Raw genomic sequence first — 27,805 nt, 5'->3', positions numbered from 1 at the left:
AGTCTCAACTGTCACGGAGAATGTTACAAAGCAGGGGTTTGCAACAGAGTAAATTTAGGAGGAATCATTTTTTAAAACAAAATGTAAGTATATTATATATCTTATCGCACTGTTTCAATGGAAAATCAGTCAACATCTGTAAAAAGAAAAAAAAATTAATTAGATTCACATATATGTGAGGCGAGGAATATGTACATATTATGCTTATACAGATATTTCTATGAATATTTTGTTATAGTATAATAACATTGGGAATTGAGATATTTCCCAACTGTTCTTCAGCCTCTCTCTCTCTCTCTCTGTATTTTTTCAATTTATTGCCTAATCACTCTCTAATGACACATTTATTCTACACATATGTGTGCCTAATAGTTATAATATTTAATAATATATTTAACAATGTGAAAGTAGTTTACTAGAGCTTATTAGTCCCAATAAGAATATAAATATGTCAAGTTTTCCCCACATCCGCCTTAGACCATGGCACAGTTCATCTGTAAGCTCACGGAGAAGACCCTGGCACTGCTGAATGCTGCTGTGACCTAATCCAAGCCTCAGCCAGCCACATTTTGGCTCAGTACCAAGGATAAGTTGGTCTCCAACTCCTGCTAAGCTTCTTAGAGCTCTTCAGATGGTGAAGAAAAATCCCAAGTCCTGAAACTGAGGGTTTCCAAGAACTCACGGCTGAGGAAGCCACGCTGAATAGCTCTGTGGCCACTGAGGGGATCATCAGCAAATGTGACGTCATTGGCTGTTGTAGCTGGCGACTGGCCTTTTATATCTGATTTTGTTTAAGCTCTCATTTGAATGTTCTCGGACCACATGTGATGAGACTGATATCTTCAATAAAATAAGATCTATCAAAAAATATTTTCTTGTTGGTTTACTCATCTATCTGCCATGACGTGATTCACAGTTTATACTTATTTTCTTACTAAATGTTATCAGGATAAAGCAAGAAATTAGGTATTCAGATGACAAAAGCAAGAAGGGAAATGACTGTTGAATTACTATTTTATTTGTAAATAAAATTGCGAGCAAAATAGACCAAGTAGACCCTAACAGAGGGAATGTACATAAAATTGCATTTTCTGAAATTCAGAGCAAAGTTCATACTAAATTGTTCAGATTTCATGTCCGTTGTGACTGTGTAGAAAAGGTTCTGGTGACTTTAACTCCTCTAGTTGTTTCAATCTCTGGCTTTTCATTTCTGCTTTTGTATATTTATAGTTTTGTCTTTTTCTAGAATAAACTGGACGAAATAATGTATTTTTTTTCAAAGATCCAGATTTGCTTTAAGAAATTTCTGCTTTGCTCATTTTTATTTTTAAAGAATTTGTGTGTGTGTGTGTGTGTGTGTATGTGTGTGTGTGTGTGTGTGTGTGTGGTGTGTGTGGTGTGTGGGGTGCCTGTGGAGATCAAAAGAGAGTGTCATATCCCTAGGAGCTACGGTTAATTATAAGCAATTGAGAGCTGTCCAGTGTGGGTGGTGGAGCCAAATTCTAGTCCTTTGCATAAATGACAAGCACTCTTAATCTCTGAGCCATCTCTCCAGTGCTCCCCCACCTGCCACTTTTTAAAAATGTAATTTATTTTTTAAAAGAAAACAAACTATCTTTATTCATTTTACATACCAATCCCAGTTCCCTCTACTTCCCCTCCTCCCATTCCCTCTACCTAGTCCCCCATTCCTCAGAGAGGTTCAAGGCTATATCGACTCCCTACTATAGCTAGGCTACTATAGCTAGGGATCCGTCCAAAGAGAATATGTTTCCTAAAAGCCAATATATGCAGTAGGGATAAGTCCTGGACCACTGCCAGTGGCCCCGCAGTCTATTCCATCCATCCATCCATCCATCTGTCACCCACATTCAGAGGGTCTAGTTTGGATTTAGGCTTGTTCCTTCCTTGTCCAGCTGAAGTTGGTGAGCTCCCATTAGCTCAGGTAAACTGTTTCAGAGGGTGACCCCATCATGGTCCAGAGGCATCACCATCCCTGACATCAATCTCTATTATAGAGCTACAGTAGTGAAAACAGCTTGGTATTGTCATAAAAACAGACAGCAAGATCAATGGAATCAAATTGAAGACACGGATATTAATCCATACACCTATGAACACCTGATTTTTGACAAAGAAGCTAAAAATACACAATAGGAAAAAAGCATGTTCAACAAATGACGCTGACATAACTGGATGTCAACATGTAGAAGAATGAAAACAGATCCATATCTATCCCCATGCACAAAGCTCACTTCTAAATGGATTAAAGACTTCAATATAAATCCAACCACACTGAACCTGATAGAAAAGGAAGTGGGAAGTAGCCTTCAATGCATGGGCACAGGAGACCACTTCCTAAATATAACACCAGCAGCACAGACACTGAGAGCAACAATACATAAATGGGACCTCTGGAAACTGAGAAGATTCTGCAAAGGACACAGCCAAAAAGACAAAAAGGCAGCCTACTGAACAGAAAAAGATCTTTGCCAGCCCCGCATCAGACAGAGGACTTGTCTCCAAAATATATAAAGAACTCAAGAAATTAGACATCAAAATTCCAAATAATCCAATTAAAAATGGTGTACAGAACTAAACAGAATTCTCAACAGAAGAATCTCAAATGGCTGAAAGACACAAGGAAATGTTCAACAACTTTAGCCATGGAGAAACGCAAAAACAACTCTGAGATACCATCTTATATCAGTCAGAATGGCTAAGAAAAAAAAACACCACTGATAGCTTATGCTGGAGAGGATGTGGAGTAATGGGAACACTCTTCCATTGCTGGTGGGAATGCAAACTTGTACTACCACTCTGGAAATCAATGTGGTGATTTCTCAGAAGATTGGGAATCAAGCTACCTCAGGAGCCAGCAACACCCGCCACTTTTGTGGCTTCGTGCATGTCAGCCACCACCCTACCAACTGAGCTGCATCCCCAGATTTATAAACATTTTTTGAGTATGAGTTAGTTGGAAGACCAATGTACCTGGCAGTGAATCCCGGCCTGCTCCGATGGAGCTGACTAACAGAATAGGAATGAAATCCCTGACATTTTATGACATGCACAATAAACAATGATGGGGTCATCATCTCCAAAAATCTCTTTGGATGACTACTGTTGTGTCATAGACCAAGGAATACTAGGATCAAAGCAAATCTGACCCTGAAATACCAGTACTTCCCATTCCTAAAGCCTGCATTGCCCCTACAATTGAAGTTTTATATATAATGTTAGTGTATATATGCAATTGAACAATTGAAGCATATATGAGTATGGTTTAATTTGTGACAAACAGAATCTTCCAAGTTGAGTTCAGTTGTGAAACACATGCTGTTTCATGTTTATTTATTTATGTATTTTTGGAACACATACCATTTTAAATGAAACCTGTTGACCTCTTCCCATTGCGTGGCTACAAAAGAATAGATTGGAAAGAAATTGTAAACTAATGATGTGAGGTAATTCCATTGAAAGAAGCCTAATAATATAAAGAAGGGCCCTTACTGTACACTGAGGTGACCCAACAAGCTATGGACAGAACAGAAAAGGGCTTGTTGGACTCCACAGATGCAGTTTCTGATTTACTAAATCTGAAGTGGAACTTGGAAATCTATATTTCTACTAAGTTCGGAGACACTGCTAAAGCTGACAGGATCATGATGAATTAGAAACTACTCCGCTGTGCTTGTAAGGAACCAACATTCGATAAGAAATGTTCTCAAATTTCATTTTGATGCAAACCGATGCTAACTTTCCAATGTCATGGTGTTTCATTTTATATATTCTTGCTGTCAATCCAGTCCTGCAATCCAGTCCAGTCCATTCTCCAATTTGCTGACGTAAATTTTCCCACAGGAACACGACCTTGGGCCTCAGGATAAAGTTGAAAATTTTCAGCTAAATGTTTCATTAAATACATCCTGTCTAATCTCTGGTACTCACACGTCAAGTCATCTCTGTGTCACCTCCAGTCCCCAGGTAAGATGTTTGTCCCAACTCTCATCTAAAGCAGACTTACAGAGGATGTGGTAGGACGTATACAAATAACACATCATTTAATACAAAGGACTTGAGTATCCTCTGATTTTGGCTTTTTAAAACAATCCTCCTTAGATACCAAGGGATGACTTTATAAGAAAGTCTGAGCTACTGGGCCAACAAGTTTCTAATTATTGTAGACCTCTGTGTGTTTCTTTGGGACTGAACAGCTGAGGGGCCAGGCAGGACAGAAACCTCCGCCAACACTGTACTTTCTTTTAAAATATTTTCTTTTACTGTAAATTCCATATATGTGTTGGTGTATGTGTAGATGCAGGTGCCCACAGAGGTCAGGACAGAGCTCTAGATGCCCCGGAGCTTGAGTTATAGGCTGTGAGCTTCCTGAAGCAAATGCTGGGAACTGAACTCTGTAAGAGTAGTATGTGCTCTATCTTTTCATTCCCATCTATTAATACCTTCCCTAATACCTATTAGAAGTCCAGGAAACAGTTGTTGAATACATTTATTAAATATCTAACTTTTTGGTTGTGTGTTAAGAAACATGAAGAAAACATGGCTATTTAGAAGTAGATTTATATACAAATGCAAAATGATAAACCTGGTCATAAAAATATCTCTACTTGTAGTTTTTATTATCATAGAATTTTTAACTAATAGTTTGTAAGCATAATCACAACTCTTGTAATCTATTTGATCAAAACTCTAATAACCAATTCCTTGGCTTTTGTTTCTTTTACATAAAATATCATGAGATTAAACTGTGAAGTAATGAATGTCATTGGAGCATTTACACACGGGGTAGTGGAAGGGAGATCAGAGACGCTCTGGTTCCAAACAATAGGGTAGTGTGAGGAATAAAACCAAATCAAGTGTCTATAAGTTCACTGCAAAACTTCATTACGACAAGTTAATTCGGTGAGTATACATTTAAAATACTTTGTTAACTTTCATAATGTTGATCATAAAATGCCATATATACATACCCTGAATAAAAAGTATCCCCTACTTTGACCAGCAAAAGGACTCCGGAATTCTTCCTGAAAGAAATAAGGATGACATAGCAAATTAAATAACACTAAAACAAATGTGTAGCAAAGTTCAATATTATTTTAAGTTTTCCAACTCAACAAAAGGTACCAAAGGCTTGAGTAGAGTCTTCATATCATAGAGAGCTCTTATGTTTACATCTGAACCATTTCGACAGCCTCCAGTATCCCCAGAATGGTGTATTTAAAAATACATTCTTCATAGATTTTCTTTTAAAAATTTTGTCAAGTATATGTAATTCATCAATACATAGAAAGAAAATGTCAGGTACGATGTATTTAAAAGTCTCTTTTTGACATTCTTCTAGAATAAAATACTCCCTTTAACAGAAGTGTTAGATGTGGTGACACGGACAGGGGAAATCAAGCTGGAATTGCTGTTAAAGCAAGAATAGAATACGTCTACATGGAACCCGAGGGACAGCTTTAGCCAATGCCTTGAAAGAGGTTGTCTTAATATTATTGCATGTGCAGAACAATCATGAAAAAAAATGCCAAATAGGAACAGCTGTAATACAGGCATATTACATAGCATTACTTAAGCACGCTACCCTAAACTATGAAAAGAAAATTTAACATTTTATAGTTTCTTTGTAATTGACTTGTAGTGTCCTGTTTGCATTAATAATTCATGGAGATCAATAAATTTATCAGTCAAAACTGTTTTCTTATAAGTAGAGCTATGTTCTTTATTCTAAGAAATGCCTCTAAGAAATGTATTTAAGTTCATAAATCCTTGATTTACAGAAAATCTATCTCTAATTCCCAGTATTTGTACTTAATTATTATTTTAATATGCTTCTCAAATTAAGATTGAACCATTGGTATTTAAAATGTATATGCAGAAACTATGTGTTTAGGTACTTGTCTAAAAGCAGGTCCTGAGTATATCCAAGATTTAAAGAGGGCACAATGAAAATTAAAACATTCAAATGCAACACCAAAGCAAAGATTTTCAGGATGCTGTCATCAGAGACAGAGTCCTCGAAAACGGAAATACTTTGGAAAGGAGAGATTAAAAGGGACTAAAGATAAAGAGATTAAAAAGATAGCTGCCTGCAACTACGATAGTCTCGCTCAAGCCAGAAAAGGGAGCCATGTGCTAAACTAGGCATAATAATGAATATCACTCAGTCTTTCCTTGTGTAACTCGTGAGACTGAAATAATGTAGTCAAAATAATTGTCTCTGGTCGATTCAGACATTGTAGGAAATAAAGTGTGCATTGGTGTCTAGAAAACTTGATGACACTGACTTTCTTTTTCAGTCTGAGAATTCTACCACTTGGGGGTGGAGGGGTGCTGGAATTGAACCTAGGGCCTCCCACATGCCAGGGTGGTGTACTACCACTGTACTTTAGTCCCCGTTTGGAGAATTTCTACATATTTAAGGTGTCATTAAATCCCCTGTTAGGTTTCTCTTTAAAGTTAGCAGCAGATAGCAGTATTCAACTGAAGCTAAAATTCTAAAAGAAGGAAATAATGATCATAAAACATAAATTCTGGGACATTTACTCATATAATGGCATGCTTTTTGAAAATGTGCGTTATGAAGAGTTAAAAAAATCAGTGTCAAAGTTAAGAAAAACACCAGACCCAAATTCAGCTTTTAAGTATGTAGTGGTAACCGTATAATAATGAAAGTAACTATCATTAAACCATAAAGGGAATATCACAATGAAGACATTCTTGTTTGTTTGTTTGTTTGTTTTGCCTAGACTAAGGGTCAGTGAACTGCATGGTCACTTCTCATACTAGACAACTCATGGAAACTTATCTAACTAATGTGACTTCCCTTTTGTCACCTTGAGTTCTCAGAACCTGCAAAAGCCCGGCCAGGCTCCTAATAAATCAAAGGTGGTAATACTAGACCCAAAATACAAAGTCTCACTTTAAAATGCTACCCAGGACTTCCAACATGAAAAGCATCAGGACTGTTCTTTACTGACCCTGAAAAGTCCCAGTTTCTAGTTAACAGTGTGTTAACTTAGTTATAGTCACCTTACACATTAGTACTAGTTAACGGTGTGTTAGCTTAGTTATAGTCACCTTATATATAAATACTAGTTAACAGTGTGTTAGCTTAGTTATATTCACCTTACACATTAGTACTAGATTTAGGTCCTATTTTTGCTATTCATGGGAAAAATGAAACATTGACATTTGTTTTATGATGTGTATGTTTACGACCCTTATTCTTATCAATGTTTTAACACTTGGACAAAAAAAATAATTATACCACCCTGGCTATTTGTCAGCAAGAACACAGGGGTAATAAATTTTACTTGATTGGATTGTCAGTTCCTCCCTAAAGACCAAACACCCAGCAGTTCCATTTCTTAAATCAGGAAAACATTTTCTCAATGAGAATGACATGGAAGGTCACCCAAGTTTTCCTCAATGTCCAGGGCTCGAGCTAGAAGGGGCCAGAACACAGAGAGGGAAAAAGATTGTACAATGCCATTATGCAGGTTAACCAACCATGTGATGGTTCTGATATGCAATGTCTCCCAAAGGCCTTGCGCTTGGTCATCAGCCTGTGGTCCCATTGAGAGGTAGTGGGATCTTTCCAAGGCAAAGCTAGTAGAAGGACATTATGTCCCTGCATGCATTCAACTTGAAGAGAATGGGAACACTAAGCTCTTCCTCCTCCACTCCGGTCACTGTAGAGTGAGAGGCTTTGGCCAACTGAACAAATTCACCACAACCACTTCCCCACAGGCAGAAAGCGATGCGGTTTATCAAGTTGACCAAAGACTGAAACCTCTAACTCATTGAGCCAAATACTTCATTTAAGTCGTGTTTTCTCCAACATACTGTCATTGTGACAGAAAGCCGATGTGAGGGCCTCACCCTGAAGAAGGGTAGCTTACAAAAGACCAGCGCTGCAGTTAGCAGAAGGGGCTGCCCCCAGTGGCAAAGCCAGCATGCACTTTGTGTTACAGACGCCCACCTTGAATCTCTTCATTCTTCTCTCATGGAGTTGAGGAACGAGCTGCAGCAACGGATGCACGACAGACGACTGAGGACATGAACACACACAATGAGCACCAGGCTCTTCAGCATTGGGTAGTACGACGCTTTCTTTCTGTCTGTCCATCTGTCTGTCTGCCTGCCTGTTTTTTACCCACTCTTCTTGCCCCAGATCAGAGGACCAAAAAATGGAGATTAAAGATATTACCCAACAGCCTGTTGTAAGCCACTTAAAGAACTGCAGTAAATAAACCGAGGAATGGGATAGAATTTTCTAGTCCATAAACCAAGACGGGGAGCAGGTTGCTAGTCCTACACTAAGCTCTTTGTCGTTATCTGTCAGATCAGCTACAGCGCCAACAGGTGCATCCCCAGATGCCTCTCTAGGGGGGCAGAAAGCCATCTGCCATCTTCTACTCTTACTCAAAATAATTTGGTCCAAATGAAGGCAACTTGCCAGTATCAGTTTTCCCTTACAAACGTTGCTATCTGGGTGCGTCTAGCACACACACCTGGAAATCTCCTTCATAAGCTAACTATTTAAAATGGAACAAGAACAAGACAAGAGGGGACAGAAAGATGACAATGTGCTACTGGTAACGGAAAAGGTGACAAAGACGCACTTTCTAAAAATGAAGAGATGTCGTGTGCAAGAAAACGAAAGCGCAGCTGAGACACACAGCCACCTGATACAGCTGCACTTTCTTAAGGTCTGGGGCGAACTGAGCTTCCTCGCTAACAGTAAATTCATTTAACAAATGGATGACTTTCAATCCTAGATGATGATTATCTGCTTATGACTGCAACCTGTGTTTGCTATGTAGCTAATCTTACTTAAGACCCTCATCTGTTCACATGTAAGGTTATTCTGTGCGGTGCAAACTTCAAATAGAATTCAAGTTCACATTTACCTTTTCAGCACATGTTTAAGACACATTGTCCTTCTCATCCCCTAAACCGTGCACAGTAGTGGATCCCAAGCTTGCGAAGACTAACTACTACAGACAAATAACTTCTATGTTTATTTATTTTTCTGGTGCAGAAGATAAAGCCCAGGGTTTTGTTTATAGCATGCAAGGACTCTACCTACCATGCTACAGCCCTAGCCAGTTTGTATTTTTAAAGTCCATGCAAAACTGAAACTAAAATGAAAGAGCAAAAGCAAACAACCCAAAAACGACCACCGAAACCACAGAAGTCTGATGTGACTTAAGCCTGGGTTACTCATTTCTGGGTACTCTGAGAATACATTCTCACAATGAACATCTACCTAATGGTAATGAGCAAGAACAGATGATATTTCCAGTTGGCCACCGATCCTTGTCTTTTGAAATAATTCTTTTTAAAAGTGTCTTTGGATGACACTACATTTCTCTTCCATTAATATCACCCCAAACAATTCATTTTACTTATTTGTTTGCTCTTAGACTTCTTCTTCTTTTTTGGTCATTGAATACAAATTGATAAAGGAGGGGTTTCTCTCGTAAATGTTTTTTACTTACTACCATATATCTGGCATTTAGAGTTGTGTCCAACACAGAATTGTGAATGGGTGAATATAGGCACACACAGTTATTGACATGAAAAGTAAATGTTGATTTCTATTCATTCACTCACATAGAAGCTTAGTTCTTTTCCCTTTATGCCACTGAAGAAGCAGACACTGAGCTACATCTTCAGACCCATACATAACTTTTTGAGTAAAATATATGAGTTGTAGTCTCATGCTATGCTAGATAATTTTTTAAAGTTAGTTTCCTCTTAAACACATGGTAGTGACTACTTACCACAATATTTGAGTTTCCCGACTTCTCTGTCTTTGAATAATGAAATAAGAACTGTTAAAACAGAAAGGAGAGTTGCATATCAAAGAGCTGCGGCTTCCTCTGTTCTTCTATAGGGTATATGTATTCAGGAAAATCACCTTACCCTCTTAGTATTATCTTTTTCATTTTGTTCCTAGTGAAGAGATATATATCATTATAACATACATTATAAAACTTTATGTTACATACTTGGAAATTATGGAATGATGTAAAATTTCAAAAATATGATGTTGTATTTCAAACATAGGACTCAAGTTCATTAAGCATCTTTTGCTCCAAAAATAAATGAAAAATTAATTAAATATTACTTATAAAAATATAGTGATCTTTTCTATATAATTACTTATAAGAATAAAAACTCAAAGCATGCTCATGTTTAACAGTGATGGGATGGGAAATTATAATGCAACCGCATAATAGAGCGTCCAGAGCAAACGAATAAGCAGACAACATCAGAGTACTTTTAATTGTCATGCTAAATAAAACTATGAGCTATTTTTCTATCATAAGCTTCCCCGTAGTCGCTTGTCTCTAAAATGTCTGTGTTTTAAGACTTATATCACTTTTTTGTTTCATTTATTCTTAGCACCAAAGAAAGACGATGGACAGATGTTCCTGTCATTACTTTGATCTTAATTAGAAGAAAATATGTTTTATTACACTTTTGGAGGGGAACATCACCACTAGAAAGAATAGATTAATTTGCCACTGAATCTGAAATTTCAGAAAACACCGATGCCTTCAAACTATCCTTGAGTCATTGTTTGTGGAAGGTTTGGTGGCTGGAGTTTAGGGTAGGTTTGAGAGGCTAATGAACGTCATTCGGAACCTAAGCCTTTCGCCTTTAATGGGGGAGGGGGTGAGATTTGTTCAACCTGAAGCACAGGTTAGAACTGAGGGTTAATGGTGTGTGATCTCTTAGGTTTCCACCTGTCTTCACCTAGGCCAACGCGCTCTCCCGGAAAAATCAGATAATTCAAAGCAGAAACCAGGACACTGAAGCCATCAGAATTTTCAAACTGACATTGATAATTCTGTTGTCTGGTTTGGTTTTCCTTGTGTCTGCTTGTTTGTTTTTCCCGATGGTGGGGTGAAAGCCGAGACTGCACGCATGCCAGCCAAATGCTCTCCCCAGCTCTGTTTTTCCATTCTTAATGTCCTACGCTATAACAATATTCAGCAGCTTAAATTCATTCTTGTCTCCCAGTTGTACGAGTGGGTGAGACAAGACTGTATGATCATTAATTTGTTCCATCAGACCACATTTTATGCTTGAAGGAGACCTGTGATTTCCTAATTATCTGATTATGAACTTTACCAATATGAAAATATGAGGTATCAGAGAAACTGAAGCACTTGTTTCTCATCCCAAGTCAGTGAGTCTTCTAGCTCCTGTTGACAGGCTTCCTAAATTGGGCGTATTTTCTTCAAGGAGGAGGAATTTCAAGACGTTAGTTTGGTTGGCTGTTTGGCTACAGGACTACAGTCTTACCTGAGGCTTCTGGCGGATCTCCGTCACCACACGGCAAAACTCCCTCAGTGCAGCGGATGCCTAAGGCAAACAAGAAGACACATGGGCTGGACTTCTCTTAGCACCTGCACACGGGGTGAAGCTTAAGATGTCGGAAGCGCAAGTGGGTTCCATCTGCACTGCGAAGAGGTCCTTACTGTGCTCCACTGAAACTCTGTAGGGGTCAATGGATTTCTCTCAAAATAATCTTTCGGCTGCTAAAACATCCTTGGGCCAGGGCGATGGCTCAGCGGGTAAGAGAGTTTGCTGGGACTGCAAGAGGACTTGAGTTCAAATCCCGAGCACCTTCACTAAACTCTCCAGCATTGGGCACGGAGACAGGTAGATCCTGAGAGTGTGCTGACCCATCAGTCTAGATACAGGGACAAACTCAGGCTCTATAAGGTCCTCATCTCAGCAAACACGGTGGAGAGGGATGGTGGAAGATGCCTAGTGTCTTCTTATGGCCTCTGCTTGGGTGGACATGGGTGTGCATTCCCATGTACACACACACACACACACACACACACACGTATGCACGCGTACTTGAGCACACGTACAAGAAGCAAAGAAAACCCTCTTTCTTTCCTTGCAGCAGCCATGCACGGATTGAGGCTTTCGCTGTGGTCCTGTTCCATAGCTCTCAACACTCGCTGAGAGATCATGGAACCCTATGACTAAGATAACCTGGGTCGTGCCAGCAAGGGATTAATCCTCCCTCCCGGCTTGTGGTGGAGTGCGTGTGCATGCCAAAGCTGTGAGCCTCACACAGCATTACTCATTCCTGGCTAATTTGAAAATCCTGCCATTGCTCTCAAACAATGGGAACCGAAGGACGAGAAGTCGTGCGTGGTGCCCCTAATCTGGGTGCCTCCCTTTCCAGGTTGCTGACAGCACGTCCCAGGATCAGGTTTGTCAAAGCATCAGAGAGCAGAATTAGGACAGGAATCCTGTGGTTGGTAGCCAGCTGGGCGTGGTAAGGAGTGGCACAAATGGACAAGCAGGGGCAAACCCTGCCGTGCACAGGACCTAGCAGAGTCGCCCCGTGAGCCACGGGGTCCTTATAGGCTCTTTTCTGGAGTAACGTAAAGCTGGGGCAGCGTGACCGTGGTTCAAGTGAAGAGCCTGGAACTAAACAACAGTGCGGATCCCATTTCTACCCCACACCGTGTTACTGCAGGCTGGTTACTTAATCTCTTTACACCTCAGTTTCTTCAGCCAGAAATCTGGGGTGACGTCACTGCAGGAAGTTCCTGGAAGGATTAAAAGCAGGAAACGCTCCGGTTTAATTTACGGTGGCAGGTACTCTCAGTTTAGAAAAGATGGCTCCATGTTGTCAGTATTCTCACCCAGTGGACCTGGCGTGACTGTCTGTGCTCAGAAACACAGTTGGAGCCACTGTGCTGAAGGTCTGTTTTTTATCTTCCTCCTGCGGTCTGTTTGCTTTCCAGGTAAATCATTGGGATATATATGAACACAACATGGACCATATGTATACATGGTGTTTCAATGCGTTAGAAAATACTCTCCTGCACATAATTTGCATTCCGTTCTGAAAACGTATGGACAGGGGACACAGGACAGCAATTGGCACTTTTTGTATAGAGGAAATAAGGTCCCACCCGATTGTCACTTGCCCGGTACCTTAGGAAGTTGTAGTTGACTGTGTGGACTGGGAGCCAGGCCTTCTACTTAGTGATACACCTTGGTGGCCTCTGCAATGCCTGCTGATTCTATAGTTTGGAGTTAACTATTTTTCAGTTGTTTTATGATGCTGGGGGTGTCACATAAATGCCTGCTGGGTTGGTGCTCTACCACTGAGGCCCAGCCCCCAGCTATCGGGAGTGGAATGACAGAGGTCCACAGTGTGGCCTGCCCTTCCTTACCTGTTCCTTTCAGGCCACTCCTGGAGAATCTGGTAATAAAAGCCCTAAAGTTAGTTTTTCAAATAGCCCATATGGAAATGCAGTAAAATCCAAAATAACAAAAGGGAAATACTTAGCTATGTCCCATGTCAAAGAGGCATTTCAATCAAAGAAGACTGTATATACATGCGTAGGTTGTAGTCGCTCCTTAAGAAACCGTGGCTAGGCTGGATGAGACTTGGCAATAACACTGATGTTTGACTGGAAACATTTAAAAATAGATGCATTTTTGCTCTAGCTCCTCTCTGTAAGAAGCTTTTGTCCTCAACAATTCTTAAACGCCTTTCATACATGGGATAGGTGATATTTTATCTTGTATTTATGGGTCTTAAATTTTTATTTGGAAAAACATCTTGACGCACTATTCAGATTAGTCACATTGTTAATAAGAGTTAATGTGAAATTCATATTTAAAGTATTGAAATGTATTTTAGACGTTACAGATGTAAATGACAGAGACAGCACACCTGCCAGGCTCTTGTTAATGGGAGGCCTTCCCATTAAGGGGAGGACAGGAGAGGAGTAGATGTGAGGAGGGGGAGGGGAGTCAGAGGAGAGAAGGGAGAGGAAACGGCAGTCAGGGTGTAAAATAAATGAAAAAAAAAAGAGTTAATTTTAAAAAGGTGTCCAGAAATAAAGTTCAATAAAGAGTTAACTTGTGGAGTTGGGGCAATGGCCCAGTGCTTAAAGAGACCGCTGCATAAGTGTGGGGGCAGAGTTTGGATCTTATGCAAAGGCAGGGTGGGTGTGTTAGCCCCATTTCAGCCTCAGAAGGTGGAGCTGGGATCCCTAGAGCTGGCTAGCAAGACTAGCCATATAGGCAAGGTCTGGGTTTGATTGACAGACCCTACTCCAGTGAATAAGGTGGGAGGGGAATGGAAGATGATTCCTGACATTAATCTAGAACCTTCACATGCATAGCACACATGTACAGTTACAGTGTATACCCACACATAGAGTCCACACATATGCACACAGATATATATATATATACACACACACACACATATATATATGCACGCACCACACACATACAGAGAGATACACACATGCACACACACACAGATACACACACACACACACACACACACACACACACACACACACACATACACCATAAATAGAAAAGGATTAAGTTAGTTTATGTTGATAAAGTTTAAACAAGTGATTAAAAATGTATCCAGTGGGCATTGTGGGTATGAAATTATTTAATGCTGTTCCTGAATTATAAGTTCAGCACAAAGGCTTACATGCTAATATCTATCACATGTCACTCACCTGACAGTGCTTCTTGTGGTTTGAATACGTCTCCCAGAGACTCACACGTATGAACACTGGGTCCCCAGTTTATGGCACTTGGGGGAATCTGTGGAGCCTTTGGGAGGTGGAGTTTTGGTTGGAGGAAGTAAATCACAGAAGATGGGCCTTGAGGCTTTATAGCCTGGCACCACTTCCTGTCACTCCCTGCTTCCCGTGTACTGATGCAATGCGGTCAGTCAGCTTGCAGCTCCTGCCGCCATGCTTCCCCTGCCCTGACAGACTGTATTCCCCCGGCCATGCTTCCCCTGCCCTGACGGACTGTATTCCCCCGGCCATGAGCCATATAAACCTTTTAGCCCTTCGCTGTTTGTTGGGATGCTTTTTCACAGCAGAGAGAAAGTAACTAAGGCAAAAATTGGAGCTGAAAATAAGAATTTGAAATATTGTTCCCTGCCCTCTGTCCAACCCCACGCAAATGCCTCTAACTTCTGGCAGGGAAATCTCTACAGCTAGGAAACAGCATTACACAAGGCTGCATCTCCACTCCTGCCATATGGAGAAGCATATAAATGGTCACTTAGCCTGGGCCAGAGGATGTGGATGAGGTGCACATGTTTCTGTCAAAGACCCTGGAGGCACTGAATCTGAAAACAGGTGAAGTCAATAAGGTGAAGTCTGGGTCCTTGCAGCACTCAGACCTGCAGGCCGAAGCAGCAGCAGCCAGTAAAATCTGGATAGAGATAACACACTTGTCTCCCTGTGGAGGAGGTAGACCAGCACTCCCCTCACCCTCCTCCTATGAGAAAAGAATTAAGCTACCTCCCGGGTAGCTGGAAGCAGGAAAGTGGGCATGCGCAGTTCAGCCTTTGGTCTTCTGCACCAACACAGTGGTCAGCTGTCTTTGTGCAGTATCTGCCTCAGCTCTGATGGGAGACTCAGGGACACTGCCTAAGCCCTCCCAGAAAGCTCGATTCTGGTCCTAGATCTATAACAATAGCCAAACTAGCATTTTAATAACTGTTCCAATGGGTTTCAAACTCACTCGGGAGCAAGTTATCAGCTCTCTGGATAGAGCAGTAGGTATAGCATTTTTTTAAAAAACACAATTTGATTTTGAAATTAGCATTTTGATAGTTTTCAATTTCCATAATAAATTTATTTTACTTAAAAATAAAAGGTTGCCCTTTTCAAACAGAAGCCCATGGTCCTGATATTACCTGAAGGTAATGCACTATCGACTGTGACAAGTCTCAATGAGTCTGAGGGAGAAATGGAGGTTTTTAAGCAGCAGCAAATGCCCGCATTATTACGCAACACCCGCCATATGAAATTACCTCAGCTTCGGAGTCAATAGACAGAAAGGATGAACAAGCTTCATGCACCTGCAGGAAACAAAGACCTCAGTTATTTTTGTGGAAAGAGACTGCTCGTTCGTTTCCTGACTGCTCAGACCCAAATAATCACACAGAAACTATATTAATCACAATACTATTTGGCCAATAGCTTAGCCGTATTCTTTGCTAGCACTTACATCTTGAATTAACCCATTTGTATTAATCTATGTATTGCCATGAGGCTGTGACCTATCAGGAAGGTTCCATCTGGTGTCTGCCAGTAGTTACATGGCGTCCCCTGATTCCGCTTACTCTCTTTTTCCTGCCTGGCTTTAGTCTGCTAAGCCATTGGCTGATACAGCTTTATTCATCAACCAAAAAAAGCAATACATATACAGAAGGACATCCCACATCAAGTTATACCCTAGAAATAGAAGAGACCAAAACATAAAGCAGACTTCACGGAGTTATCACATATACAGACAGCAATCAAAGAGCCATGGCAGCCTTGACCCCTCAGTTCAGAGAAGAGGCAACTCTATAGCCTTATAAGAAAGTCCTGGGTGCTGAGTGTGGTAGTATATGCCCATGATCCTATCTCTGCGGCAAGAGATTGCTATAAGTTAGATGCCATCTTGGACTACACAGTAGATTGAAGGCTGGGATGCATAGTAAAACCCTGTAGAAAGGAAAGAAAGAGAAGGAAAGAAGAAAGACGGAAGCGGGGGATGTGGAAGAACAAAGGGAGAGAAAGGAAGTCCTAGAATTGGGAGCTGTCCAAGATTCCTCCCCAGCCATTGGGATATATGTCCCCAGTAACAGCTGATCAAACATCAGAGTGTTTGATGCAAAGTGAAGAGTCCGGAAATCATTCAGCCTTAGCAACCTGACAACATGACCAAAAAAAAAAAAAAGACCTCAAAATGGAGTGTGCTGTACAGATCTGCATTCGATATGACTCTGATGTCGTTTCACTTAGCCTGATAATTGAATGACACACAGCATATAGGAAAACTCTTAGGACAACAGAAGCCACAGGTCTCCATCTCCCAAGGAATGCTTATGCGACCGTGGCTGGCAGCTGCTGTTCTCAGCCTTTATCCTAAGGAGAAAATGGTAGTGGTCTTACACTGTAGCGCACAAGCTGCCTCAGCTGGCACGGGCCTATGAGCCCGGCACTTGAGAGGCTGAGGCAGGAGGATCAAATGTTCTAGACCAGCTTAGGCTACCTAGTGAGACTGTTATAAACAAGAAGAATAAAATAAAGCAGCGATTTATAGGAATCATAAAAAGCTATGCTGGCAAGTTAAGCCCGAAGCTGTGTTTATGGCATGGATGTCTTTGGTGGCCTTTCAAAACAGGGCCAGAAAAACTAATAGCACCCATGCTCAGGGTGTCTGGAGTGGTTTCAGTTAAATCTTCTTTATGGCACGACATCACAGAGACCCTTCCTGTGACAGAATTCTTTATTGGTCTACTTAATTGAATTTGTATTCTCACACCAGACTACGAGGGGTAGTTATGCTTCTCAACTTCTTAAGCTCTCTGTTGCTTCCAGGTTGACAGCCTCTTGAAATATAAGATTTTTGAGCTTAGGGAATAGAAAGAGCACAAGCCAGTGCAGAAAAGCATGATCTCACATCTGCCACAGCTCACAGAACACATCACCTGGCAAATCACAGGTATGTGAGGAATATTTAGAAATTGTGTCATGTGCCTGCTCCCACTTACACACACACACACACACACACACACACACACACACACACACACACACACAGAGAGAGAGAGAGAGAAAGAGAGAGAGAGAGAGAGAGAGAGAGAGACTTTTGAGTCAAGAGTTACATTGTCTTTAACTTGATCAGAATCAATATTAAATAAAAGTTCTTGAATTGAATTTTTGAAAGACAGAAATGCAAAAAGAAGAAGAAGAAGAAGAAGAAGAAGAAGAAGAAGAAGAAGAAGAAGAAGAAGAAGAAGAAGAAGAAGAAGAAGAAGAAGTTGTCAACTGAAGGGTGAGCTGAAAAGTCAATGCTCCCTGAAGCTGTATTGACTGGTACACAATGCTGTCATCTCCAAATACACGGTCTTTGCTTTGGTAGACTGGGAGGAAATGGCTTCCGAAGTGTTCATTGGTGCAGAGAGGCATCGAACCTGCCATTGCACACCCAGGGGAACTGTTGGGTAATCCTGGTACAGTAATCATATGCTACCACACTTGGCTAGCACGGTAAATCCTTTAAATATGTTTTCCTCCAAAAGAAGGACAATATTGTCACAGTCACTCTCCCCCTGCAAACCATGCTGCCCCAAATCTGTGAAGTGGCATGTGCACAGGAACGGGCAGCCTGGAACCTCTGCTAGCTCACTGGTGCATCAAGCTGCTTAAATAAAAACACCAGAAACTTCACAAACCTAATGAACCCAATTAGGAGAGTATTGTAAAGCTCTGGTTTTTTTCCTCGTTCACTGGGAAGGGGACAGCAGCTCCATTCACTGCCTCGCCATTTGGGTAAGCATTTGCCAGCTTTCCTCAGCTGACGGCTCCAGTGCTTTCCAGTGCTGCTAATGGCTTGTGAGACCTCGGCACGGTCCGTTGGTGAATCTGTTGGAAATGGACAGGCTTTTGCACATGGCTGGAGAAGCACATACTTCCAGTGTCTGGGCCACTCTGTAATGTAAAAGCTTCCAACAGAAAAAAAAAAACTGTCTTTTGTGTTCTTAGTGGGTCACTTTCTGTGCACTGTTATTGGGATTTTGTTTTCTTTGGGAGAAGAGATACAGGGTCTTACTGTGTAGCCCAGAATGGCTTTGAAATTGCCTCTTGAATACTGGTACTACAATTGCATGCTACCATACTTGGCTGCATATTATTAATTTATTTAACTTTCCTGTTAAAGAAGGTCAATGTTTTCATAGCCACCTTTCTTCCTATCAATTATGATCTAAAATATTTTTCAAAGCTATTCCCAAAAGAGATCATTTCATGCTAAAATACATTTCTATATTGTACATTAGTAGGAATTATTTCAACGATTCACCTTGCTTTCTGTTCCCCCCATGTTCTTTGATGACCTAGTGGAGCAGAGACCCTTCTAAGACACTTTATGAATATCTGTTCTGCTAAAGACTGTTTGGTACCTGGTACTTATTATTTCTTTGTCTTCTTATCTAATGTACTTTGTTGGGGGGGGGGCTTAGTGACAGAAAGATTTCTCAGCTTGACGTACATATAATCGTCAGCCTTCTTTGTAATATTTCCTTCTGCTATTCTCATTTCATCCTCTCATAGACAACTCTTCTAATGTATTTGGCATGCACCTTTCGTTTGTAAATATTCTTGTAAAATCTATTTTGCCTGCATGCATGGAAATTCTTTAAGATTTTTCATTTATTTTCTACTTAATATACTACTTAGAGTCTCATCATGATGCTAAGTGTACATCTATTATGTGACCTCTACCCGTTGCATAGCCCTCTAGGCTGTGCGTGGTAACCTATTGCCGATCCACTTCCTAGGGACGGACAGACACTGGGTCCCATCTAATTCTTTCTACTGCAAACAGACTGCAGCTAGTCTCCTTGCACAGCTCTTTAGGCATCTTCCTGTGAAAAACTTGCTGGGGGCTCTCTTCCCAGGGGAGGAAGTGCTGGAACATCTGAAATTCTGTTGGAGTTTTCGCTATACTCACGCATCTCTCCTATTCCTCTATGATCTATCTTTTATGCTTGGCTCTTTAATTCTCCTCTTGTCATCTTTGTACAGGGTGTTGGTTTTATGTCTCTCCACACAGTGCACCCGTTTCAACCTGTTCTTCTCTTTCTCGAACTCACAGTATTGTTTATGTGTGTGTCCATTCCGCCTTCGGTCTGGCTTCCTCCAGAAACAGACTTTTTAGACAATGGTGTAGCTGGGGCTATAACTCGGGAGTAGAGCACTTGTCTCACATGCTGAATTCTCTGGGTTGGATCTCTAAAGGCCTCAGTCAATAAATCAGCAAACAGAGTGGAAGAAAGGAAAACAGGAGAGGCTAGATTGCAAGTGTGTCTTTTTAGGTGTGAAGCTCAAAGCATCAGCAGAAGCACGAAGAAGGGAAACTGAGGTAAGAAGAAATTTAATAAGGGATTGTCATCATGACTGACTGGGCTCTGTCTGTCTGGGGAGTCTGGAAGAGAGTGCAGAATAGGTTGCTGCCGGCCACGCTGAGGGAGTTAAAGGGGCAAAAGTAATTTCCTACCACTGCCCTTCCTGCTCCATGTGAGTGCTGCCCTCCATGGTGTGGTGGTCCGGGGGGCAGATTGTGCTTTTGCCAACACCTGCAGAACAAGCAGAATCACAGAGGCTTTTTGATAAGAAATTAGCTGGAGGACCTGGGACGGCAGCTGTCAAAGGCTGGACTTTCCAAGTCCTAATTTTTACTCCAGGACTTCATGCCTTTATTTTTGGGTCCTCATATGACTTTCCCAAGTTGTCATTTTATAGGCATCTTCATAAGCAGGAACAGACAGTTCTCCCCCTTAAGCTCCCTGTGTTTAAAATGTCATCTGGATTTGTAGACATTTAGTTTCTCGTGTCAATGTTAGGTTAAATTTAGATGTTCCTTTCAAAAAGTAAGTGGAATTATTCTAAATAAAACCACACTGATAGTATGGACTTTGCTTTGACTAATTTGTGGAAGATTGGGTATTTTTATCATGGTGAATGACTTATACTGAGTCCTGTGGGCAAAGCAATTGTCCCAAAAGGGCTTAAGCTGAATCCCCCAACACTCACATAAAAAGCCACCACTCTTAAAATCACTATTGGGGAAGCAGAGACAGAAGGTATCGTGGGACTCACTGATCAGTCAGTTCAGCCTAGCCTGTGAACTCCAGATCCTAGTGAGAGACTCTCTCTCTCTCTCTCTCTCTCTCTCTCTCTCTCTCTCTCTCTCTCTCTCTCACACACACACACACACACACACACACACACGACAGACAGCTCCTAAAAATAACCTGCAACACATAATTGTTCCATCGAACAAAGGATGTCTCTCCTTCTAGTCACATACTTAGCTTTTAATATAATTTATTTTTCCCTCTATAAATGTACTGTGTGTTTATCACCTGCTGGTTTTTGTTGCCCTTGTAGATGACACACAATTGTCTCTAAGTATCTGTAGGGATTGGCTCCAGCACCCCTGAGAATACTAAAATCCATGGGCGCTCAAGTTCATTATATAAAGCAGTGTAATACTTGAATATAGTCCACATTCTCCTGTATTCTTTAAGTCACCTCTAAACTATTTGTAATCTTCAACACAATGTGAATGAAATGTAGACCAGGCTGACCTAGGACTCACTGAGAGCCTCCTGACTTTGCCTTCCAAGTGCTCGGAGTAAGGTGTGTGCCACCATGTGAGTGCTATGTGGGAGGTCACTATACTGAAGTGTTTGGGAAATAATAACTGAAAGAGCCTGGGTACACTTAGAAAAGCTACAGTTTTTCAGCCCTAAATATTTTCAACCCCTAGTTGGTTGAGACTGTAGATGTAGAACTAACTCATGGATTCAGAGAGCCAATTATATCTTAAACTATATTGTTATATTACTTTCTTCTAGGCAAAGGAAATGTTAATGACTCTTACACATTGGTATTATACCCCCAGATTCTGTGAGCTCTTGTACTAGTTCTGACATCTGAGCATCAAGATACTTAACTAATGCAATTCTTCACCATCACAGAGAACAGGAAGAAAAAGATCATTGCTTATCTCAAATGAACTCAGATAAAGTATTTGATTAAGCTAGAAGTTGAAGACTGACACACCTCTTAGTGAGACAGAGAAAGAGAAGAAGTTCCTTGGCTAGGTAAATGGCAGACATGTGCACTTTAGTGAAAAGTTTTCTTTTATAGAGAAACATATGACACATTGACAGTGTAAGACAAAAACAGGCTTTGGTCATTGACACAAGAAAGGAACTCTTACTTGAGGACATGTTAAAGATGGATCATTTCACACCTACATATATCATGTGTTGTGTTCTGATCAAAGCCCCAACATCCCTCCCCTTCCCCATCCCTCCACCACTTTCCCCTTAATAAATAACTATTCCTAAATCTTTAACAAATAGAATACAAACTCAATCTGAGATTCCATGTCTGTAAGTGGTATATTTTGGCAAGTTCATATTGATTATAATTACTCTGTTTTTAAAGCTTTTTTCTGCCTTCTAAGCTTTACCATTTGCTGTATTATTTTCTTTTATCTTTCTTTCTCTCTATTTTAGAATTTCCTGAGATAGTATCTTGATATTCATATATCTACATATATATATATGTATGAATCTATAGATCAGGCTGGCCTTAAACTCATTATGTGTCTTGGTTCAGTCTCAAACTTACAGGAATCTTCCTGCCTCAGTCTCCCAATTATAGGCGTGTTTCACCGTATCTGACTCTTTTATTTGAAGACAACACTCTTAATTATTATGATGTCACAGTGTTTGTAAAATTAAAGTTTTTCCTCAAGTTCGATTGCACTATTTCACTTTGCCATAGTAATTCTAAAGAAGAATGAAATCTTTGCCAATTTTTATAAGGATAATTTTTTTTTACCTTATTCCACAATTGTAGTTCTTGCTCTGGCTCTAATCTTTGAGTTGGTATTGGAGCACCTAAAGATAAAGTTTTGAATACATTAATGTTACAATATTATATTTTTCTCAAATCAGTTATTCCTATGCAACTTCTTTTCAGAATCCAGTTGTCATTTCTTGCTTTAAATTACTACTAAGCTAATTCAACTAGTTATGTCAGCATTTGACCTTACATAAAAACCATAATTATGAAAGAAACCCCAATAACACAGTGGAGATAGTACTCTCAAGAATGAATTACCTATATCTTTACATAAAAGCATATCTGAATACTCATAGCAGCTTTTTCAATTGACCTGAAAGAGGAAACAATCCAATAACATATGAAAAGCTGTGGTAAACACTTCAAGTACATTATTCCTTAATCCTCATATCATATTATTTAACAAGTTATAGTAATAGTTGCAATTAGCTACACTTTCTGTGCTCTTGATCGGATTCTGGTACGTGCATGCATTGTGTATGTGTGCTGGGACTCAAACCAACAGCCATAAGCATACTAGGCCTTTTACTAACGATGCCCAGTCCTTTCTGTGGTAGTTGTTTTAGGAATAACTTAGAAGCTTCATACAGAGAGTTGATTGCATTCAGAACCTGGTGGAACCCCTTCTGATGGAAAAACCCTTCACACAGTGATACATTTCTCACCATACCACAAACATACATGTCCGGCACAGTTTTCTCATGAGCCGTATTCTGAGCTCTTTCTGCCTGCAGGAAAGGATGAATCTGTGATATCACATCTTCTTATAAAGTCTAAAGTCTCTGGAGATCTTCCTGAGAGAGACTCTGTTTGACAGGCACTTCTGTGATTTAGTCATCTTTATTTTATATGTTTGAGTATTTGTCTGCATGTGTGCATGTGCACTACATGCATGTCTTGTGTCTGAGAAATCCAGAAGAGAGCATCAGATCCCATGGGCAGTTGCAAGGTCCCACGTGAGTGCGTGGGAAGAGGACCCAGGTCCTCTGCGTGAGCAGCACATGTTTTTAACCACTCAGCCATCTCTCCAACCCCAGCATTTTGGTGTGAAGAATAAAGTTTTCCATTCCTAGCCCTTATCATCTCAGGACCAAGTGAAATTCCAACTCAGCTACCCTGCATTAGGCAAGACTTCCTCACCGAGACCACAGGGAGCTTGACTCCTTCCAAACCCCAGCTCCCATGAGCCACTTGGAAATTGCCATTGTGCTTAACCACTTCTATCAAAATCAAAAATGGGTGCTTTGTGGCCCTTCTGCAAAACACATGAAGTACAGTCCCAGGGTAAGAAAGGTGCAGAACCTAACATAAAATGTTTTTCTATCGTTGATAGAAATCCACTGATATCTGTCTGAACTCAGGCACAGAGCAGCATTGCTTTTCTCTCCTCTTTTCTGGAACCGATAACAATGTTTCCCTCAAGCCCTTGGTGTGTTATTCCAGTTTCTGCTGGGCAAACTATAACGAAAGAAGCTTCACAGTTTTGGAAACTGAGCGTCTAAGCTCGAGCCTCTGGTGAGAGCCTCAAGGTGGATAGAGGACCTGTTAGATCAGTGGTTCTCATCCTCCTGATGCTGTGGTCCTTTAATAAAGTCCCTCATGCTGTGGTCACCCCCAACCATAAAATTATTTTCATTGACTCTTCATAACTGTAATTTTGCTACTGTTATGAATCGCAATGTAAATATTTTGGGAGATTGAGGTTTGTCAAAGGGGTCATGATCCAAAGGTTGAGAACCACTGTGGTAGAGTGGTTGTGTAATGAGAGAGACAGCCAGGGGGCAGGGAGGGGCCAGTCTCAATATCATAACAACCCACTCTCCAATCATCCAGAGTCCCAAGGGAACTCCTTTAATCCCTTCTCAGGCAGACTAACACACCCTTCTACCTGCTAACCAGACTAACACACCCTGCTAGTCTCCCAGTGCCCCACTAACCCCAATTCACAAAGGCTCGCCATCTCTCAGTGTTACCACGCTGAGAACCGAGATTCCCAAACTTAGACTCCAGAAGGTACCCTCGATCCGTGTCACCTGGGATGGGGACTGTACAGGACTGGCAGAAGCTGGCACTTGCACTGCGCTCCTCATTTTCCAAATCAACACTGCTCTTTCCTTCTAGGTCATAGAAATGGCAGCTTCTGCTCATTTTCACTCATGTATTTCTACTTCAGCACTGTGTACTAAAACAGATCTGATTGCTTTGAAGGGGGCACCCATGCTCTTCTTGCTAACCCTTCCCTGCAGTTAGTGTGTGAGAAACAGCGACTATTAACGGAGTACGAAGAATCAGTCAATGAACAGGAGTTCGGGGTAGGAGAAACATTCATTGTTAGTCTTGGCCATTTGATCTCTTATTGCTACAGGCTTAATCAGAGGACTGGCAGATACCCAGAGTATATTCCTCTTTATGAGAAGTCCCCCTCTTCCAACATGTCCTTTGAGTTAACTGTTTCTACCCTGCACATCTGGCCGGCTTTTATCATCTCACTAGCTCACAGCCCTTGTGTATTCTGCTACTTTCCCCCCCCCCTTTCACTATGTTTATTGACATTTATTTTCCCCTGCTTTTATGGCATTTATTCTCTCTCTCTCTCTCTCTCTCTCTCTCTCTCTCTCTCTCTCTCTCTCTCTATCTCTCGTCTAGTTACATTTGTATACTGATTGCTCTTGTTAGATTACTGCCAATTCTGGCTTATGTATGCTATGCCTGTCCCTCCCCCATGTGTAGGGGCTTTGGGGACTAATTGCAGATCAGTCACACTGGCCATTCATCCTGCCCTCTCCTCACCCTACTACATTTTAAGAGAAATGAAATTTGTTTGTTTTTTCTGTCTGAAAAGGGATGAAGGGAGAGAAAAGCAGTCAGGGGACTTGCCGACAGTGGAGGAAGCCTTTTGCTTGAATAATATCAAGGTTATTTATGATATGATAGGTCAGCCAACAGATTTGCTCTTTTAGAAATAAAACTGACGGCTCACCTACTCTTTTCTGGAAACCTGCAGCCCACCCAGTTCTCTAAGATAGTCATTTCCCACAGCAGCAGAAGCCACTGCAAGCACCTTGCATGCAACATGCATGAAAAGCATAGCTTTTTTTCCCCCCTAACAAAACAATTTTTAAAACTATAGCTATTAAGGCTGGTACTATGGCTAAGAGCACTGTGTGTCCTTCCAAGAGCCTGGGTTCAATTCCCTGAACCCTCATAGTAGCTCACAACTCTCTATCTAATTCTAGTCCCAGGAGATGCCACACCCTCTTCTGACCTCCTTGGACACCAGGCACACACGTGAGGCACAGACATACATCCAGACAAAGCACCCATATACGTTAAATAAATAAATAAATAAATACCAATAAAGGTTATGATCATCTGGCTACAGGCTGTTTATCTGCTACTGCCAGGCTACTGATTTCTCCGCAATGTATTAAATAAACCGGCTTTCTTTCTTCAAAGATAAAACAAATCAAAAAGTGCTATAATTATCTCTTTCCTTGAGAAGGTAAATGAAATTATCATTCTAGTATTCCCAATAAAATATTTAAAAGAGAAAAAGGCTACTTTAGCTTTCCTAAGTCTTGGTGAATCACGGCTGCAGAAGGTTTTTATGCTGTTGTGTGGCTGCTGTCGGACTTTCGTTTCCTTCAGAGGACAACTTGTGGATGCCGGGGATCTAGCTCAGGTCTTCCCCTTTGGCACCAGGCACCGTTACTAGATGGGCCATCTCACCGTTCCTGTTACCTTGCTTTCTAAACAAGGAAACCTGTTCTTCCTCAGTGTCTCAGCCACAAAGATCAAAATGATGAAACGAAGGCAATAAAAGCTCGCCAGGGAAGGAATATTTGTCTCTTTCCGTCTCTAACTGAGGGTTAGGCTATGAGCTCCGAAAGCGCTCTGCGGCTGTGATGTGAAGTCCTTAATATTTCTGAAAAATTAACAGCCTGCTGACCTGGGCCTAACTGGAGAATTTGCGTTTGGAACAAGACAGTGTTTGGAATTTGAAGGACCCTAATAACGCAGGAATGAATAGCCCCCCAGGTTGCCTGGTAACTAAACTTTCTTTACAGAACAGTCAAGGGACACATTTTGTTTCGCCACTCATTCGGAGCTTCAGACCTTCCTCTCTGGTTTTGCTGCTCCTGTGGTTTCCCAGGAGCCAAGCTGGGGGAAGTCCCTGTTGTCATCAGCTCCCACGCGCCTTGTTAGTCTTAGGTGCCCATCACTAGACACCCGGTAAGCCTAACATCGCTTCAACTTTCTGTGATCAGAATGCTAATCCTTCTGAAAACCTGTAAGCCCCCCGCCTCTCCTCCACTCTGTATGTAACCCAACAGCCAGCTTACCGGGAGGCTGAGCACACCCCAACTTAACCTCGCCTTGGAAAGGGGAGCAGTAGACTTTTTTTCCCTCCAATAACTGCGACGAAAGGGGAAATGTTTTAGTTTTCTTTTAACTCCCACTACGGAGTCTGCAGTTCATCCCCGCTGCTTCCCCAGCTGGCTGTCCCGTAGCCTTGAGCCAGACCATGGTTTCAGTGGAAGGTGGGTTCTAGAAACCCGGAGAAGAGACAAGGAAGGTAGCGCAGAGAAATCGGTGCAGAGAGAGCCTGAGGAATGCAGAAGGCAGAAAGCAGAGGGTGGCATCTTACCTCTGCAGGCGTCCGCGAAGCAGGCGAGGAGCAGCAGCAGTGACAGGAGCGGGGATGCAGAGACCACTTGTCCCCCAGACAGCCCTAGGCGGCTACCCGCTGCTCGCGACATCTCTGTCACTTCCAAGCGGCTCTGGACTGGCGACCAGGGACCCTGTGCTGTGCGGGTGTTCTGGTTGTCCCTCAGCGTCCCGTCCCTGGTGCGTCTTTTGTTGAGCTCAACCACCAAAGCGACCATCACCGCGCGCCGCCAACTTTTAAATCTGGCGCACACGTGGGCTGGCCTGTGTGGTCTCCGCGCGTGACCTCGCCGCCCCCTGGCTCCCTGGCGTCACCCGGACCTGCAGCCGCCCCCGCGGGACATGCTCTCCCTGGCCGGGTGTCTGACTCAGGGCACCACGCAGTTGGCTCTGAGCTGGAGACTGAAATTAAACCACGGCGGTTCACTTCCACCTCTGGTGGGTCTTGGGCGGGAGCCAGAGGGGTTGTCAGCATCCAGAGCCTGAAATCAGAGTGGTCAAGTTGACGGAGGTGGCAACACTGTCCCTTGTGTCTCTTGGAATGGCACAATATGCCTAGTCCGTTTGTGTGGGTTCCCTGGCCTGCAGTTACTTGAGCTCCGAGTCTTCTTGTCAAAGTGCCCTTTTTTTCCCCC

General features: G+C 41.7%; 1 protein-coding gene across 1 annotated transcript; it reads right to left on the bottom strand.

Moving 5' to 3' along the window:
- On the bottom strand, positions 1-27,428 carry Nmu (neuromedin U). Its single transcript, XM_075943406.1, has 10 exons — positions 27,151-27,428; positions 22,479-22,537; positions 15,881-15,928; positions 11,344-11,403; positions 9,955-9,984; positions 9,813-9,863; positions 8,006-8,074; positions 4,992-5,045; positions 3,382-3,421; positions 1-136 (listed from the first exon to the last, which is right to left on the bottom strand). Exons 1-9 carry the CDS (start codon positions 27,386-27,388, stop codon positions 3,386-3,388), a joined length of 645 nt encoding a protein of 214 aa, XP_075799521.1. The 5' UTR covers positions 27,389-27,428; the 3' UTR covers positions 1-136; positions 3,382-3,385.
- Positions 27,429-27,805: the final 377 nt, after the last annotated feature.

This window comes from Microtus pennsylvanicus, chromosome 12 (assembly GCF_037038515.1).
Source record: "Microtus pennsylvanicus isolate mMicPen1 chromosome 12, mMicPen1.hap1, whole genome shotgun sequence".
NCBI lineage: Eukaryota > Metazoa > Chordata > Mammalia > Rodentia > Cricetidae > Microtus > Microtus pennsylvanicus.
This window is presented reverse-complemented; position numbering and strand designations above follow the sequence as displayed.

Excerpts from the sequence above, each read along its gene's own strand:
- Nmu (XM_075943406.1), bottom strand. The coding sequence starts at position 27,388 with ATGGTCGCTTTGGTGGTTGAGCTCAACAAAAGACGCACCAGGGACGGG. Across the intron at positions 9,864-9,954 it reads AAAAAGATAATACTAAGAGG|TTCTTATTTCATTATTCAAA; the intron begins GTAAGGTGATTT and ends CTGTTTTAACAG. Across the intron at positions 3,422-4,991 it reads GGGGATACTTTTTATTCAGG|CCACGCAATGGGAAGAGGTC; the intron begins GTATGTATATAT and ends ATTCTTTTGTAG.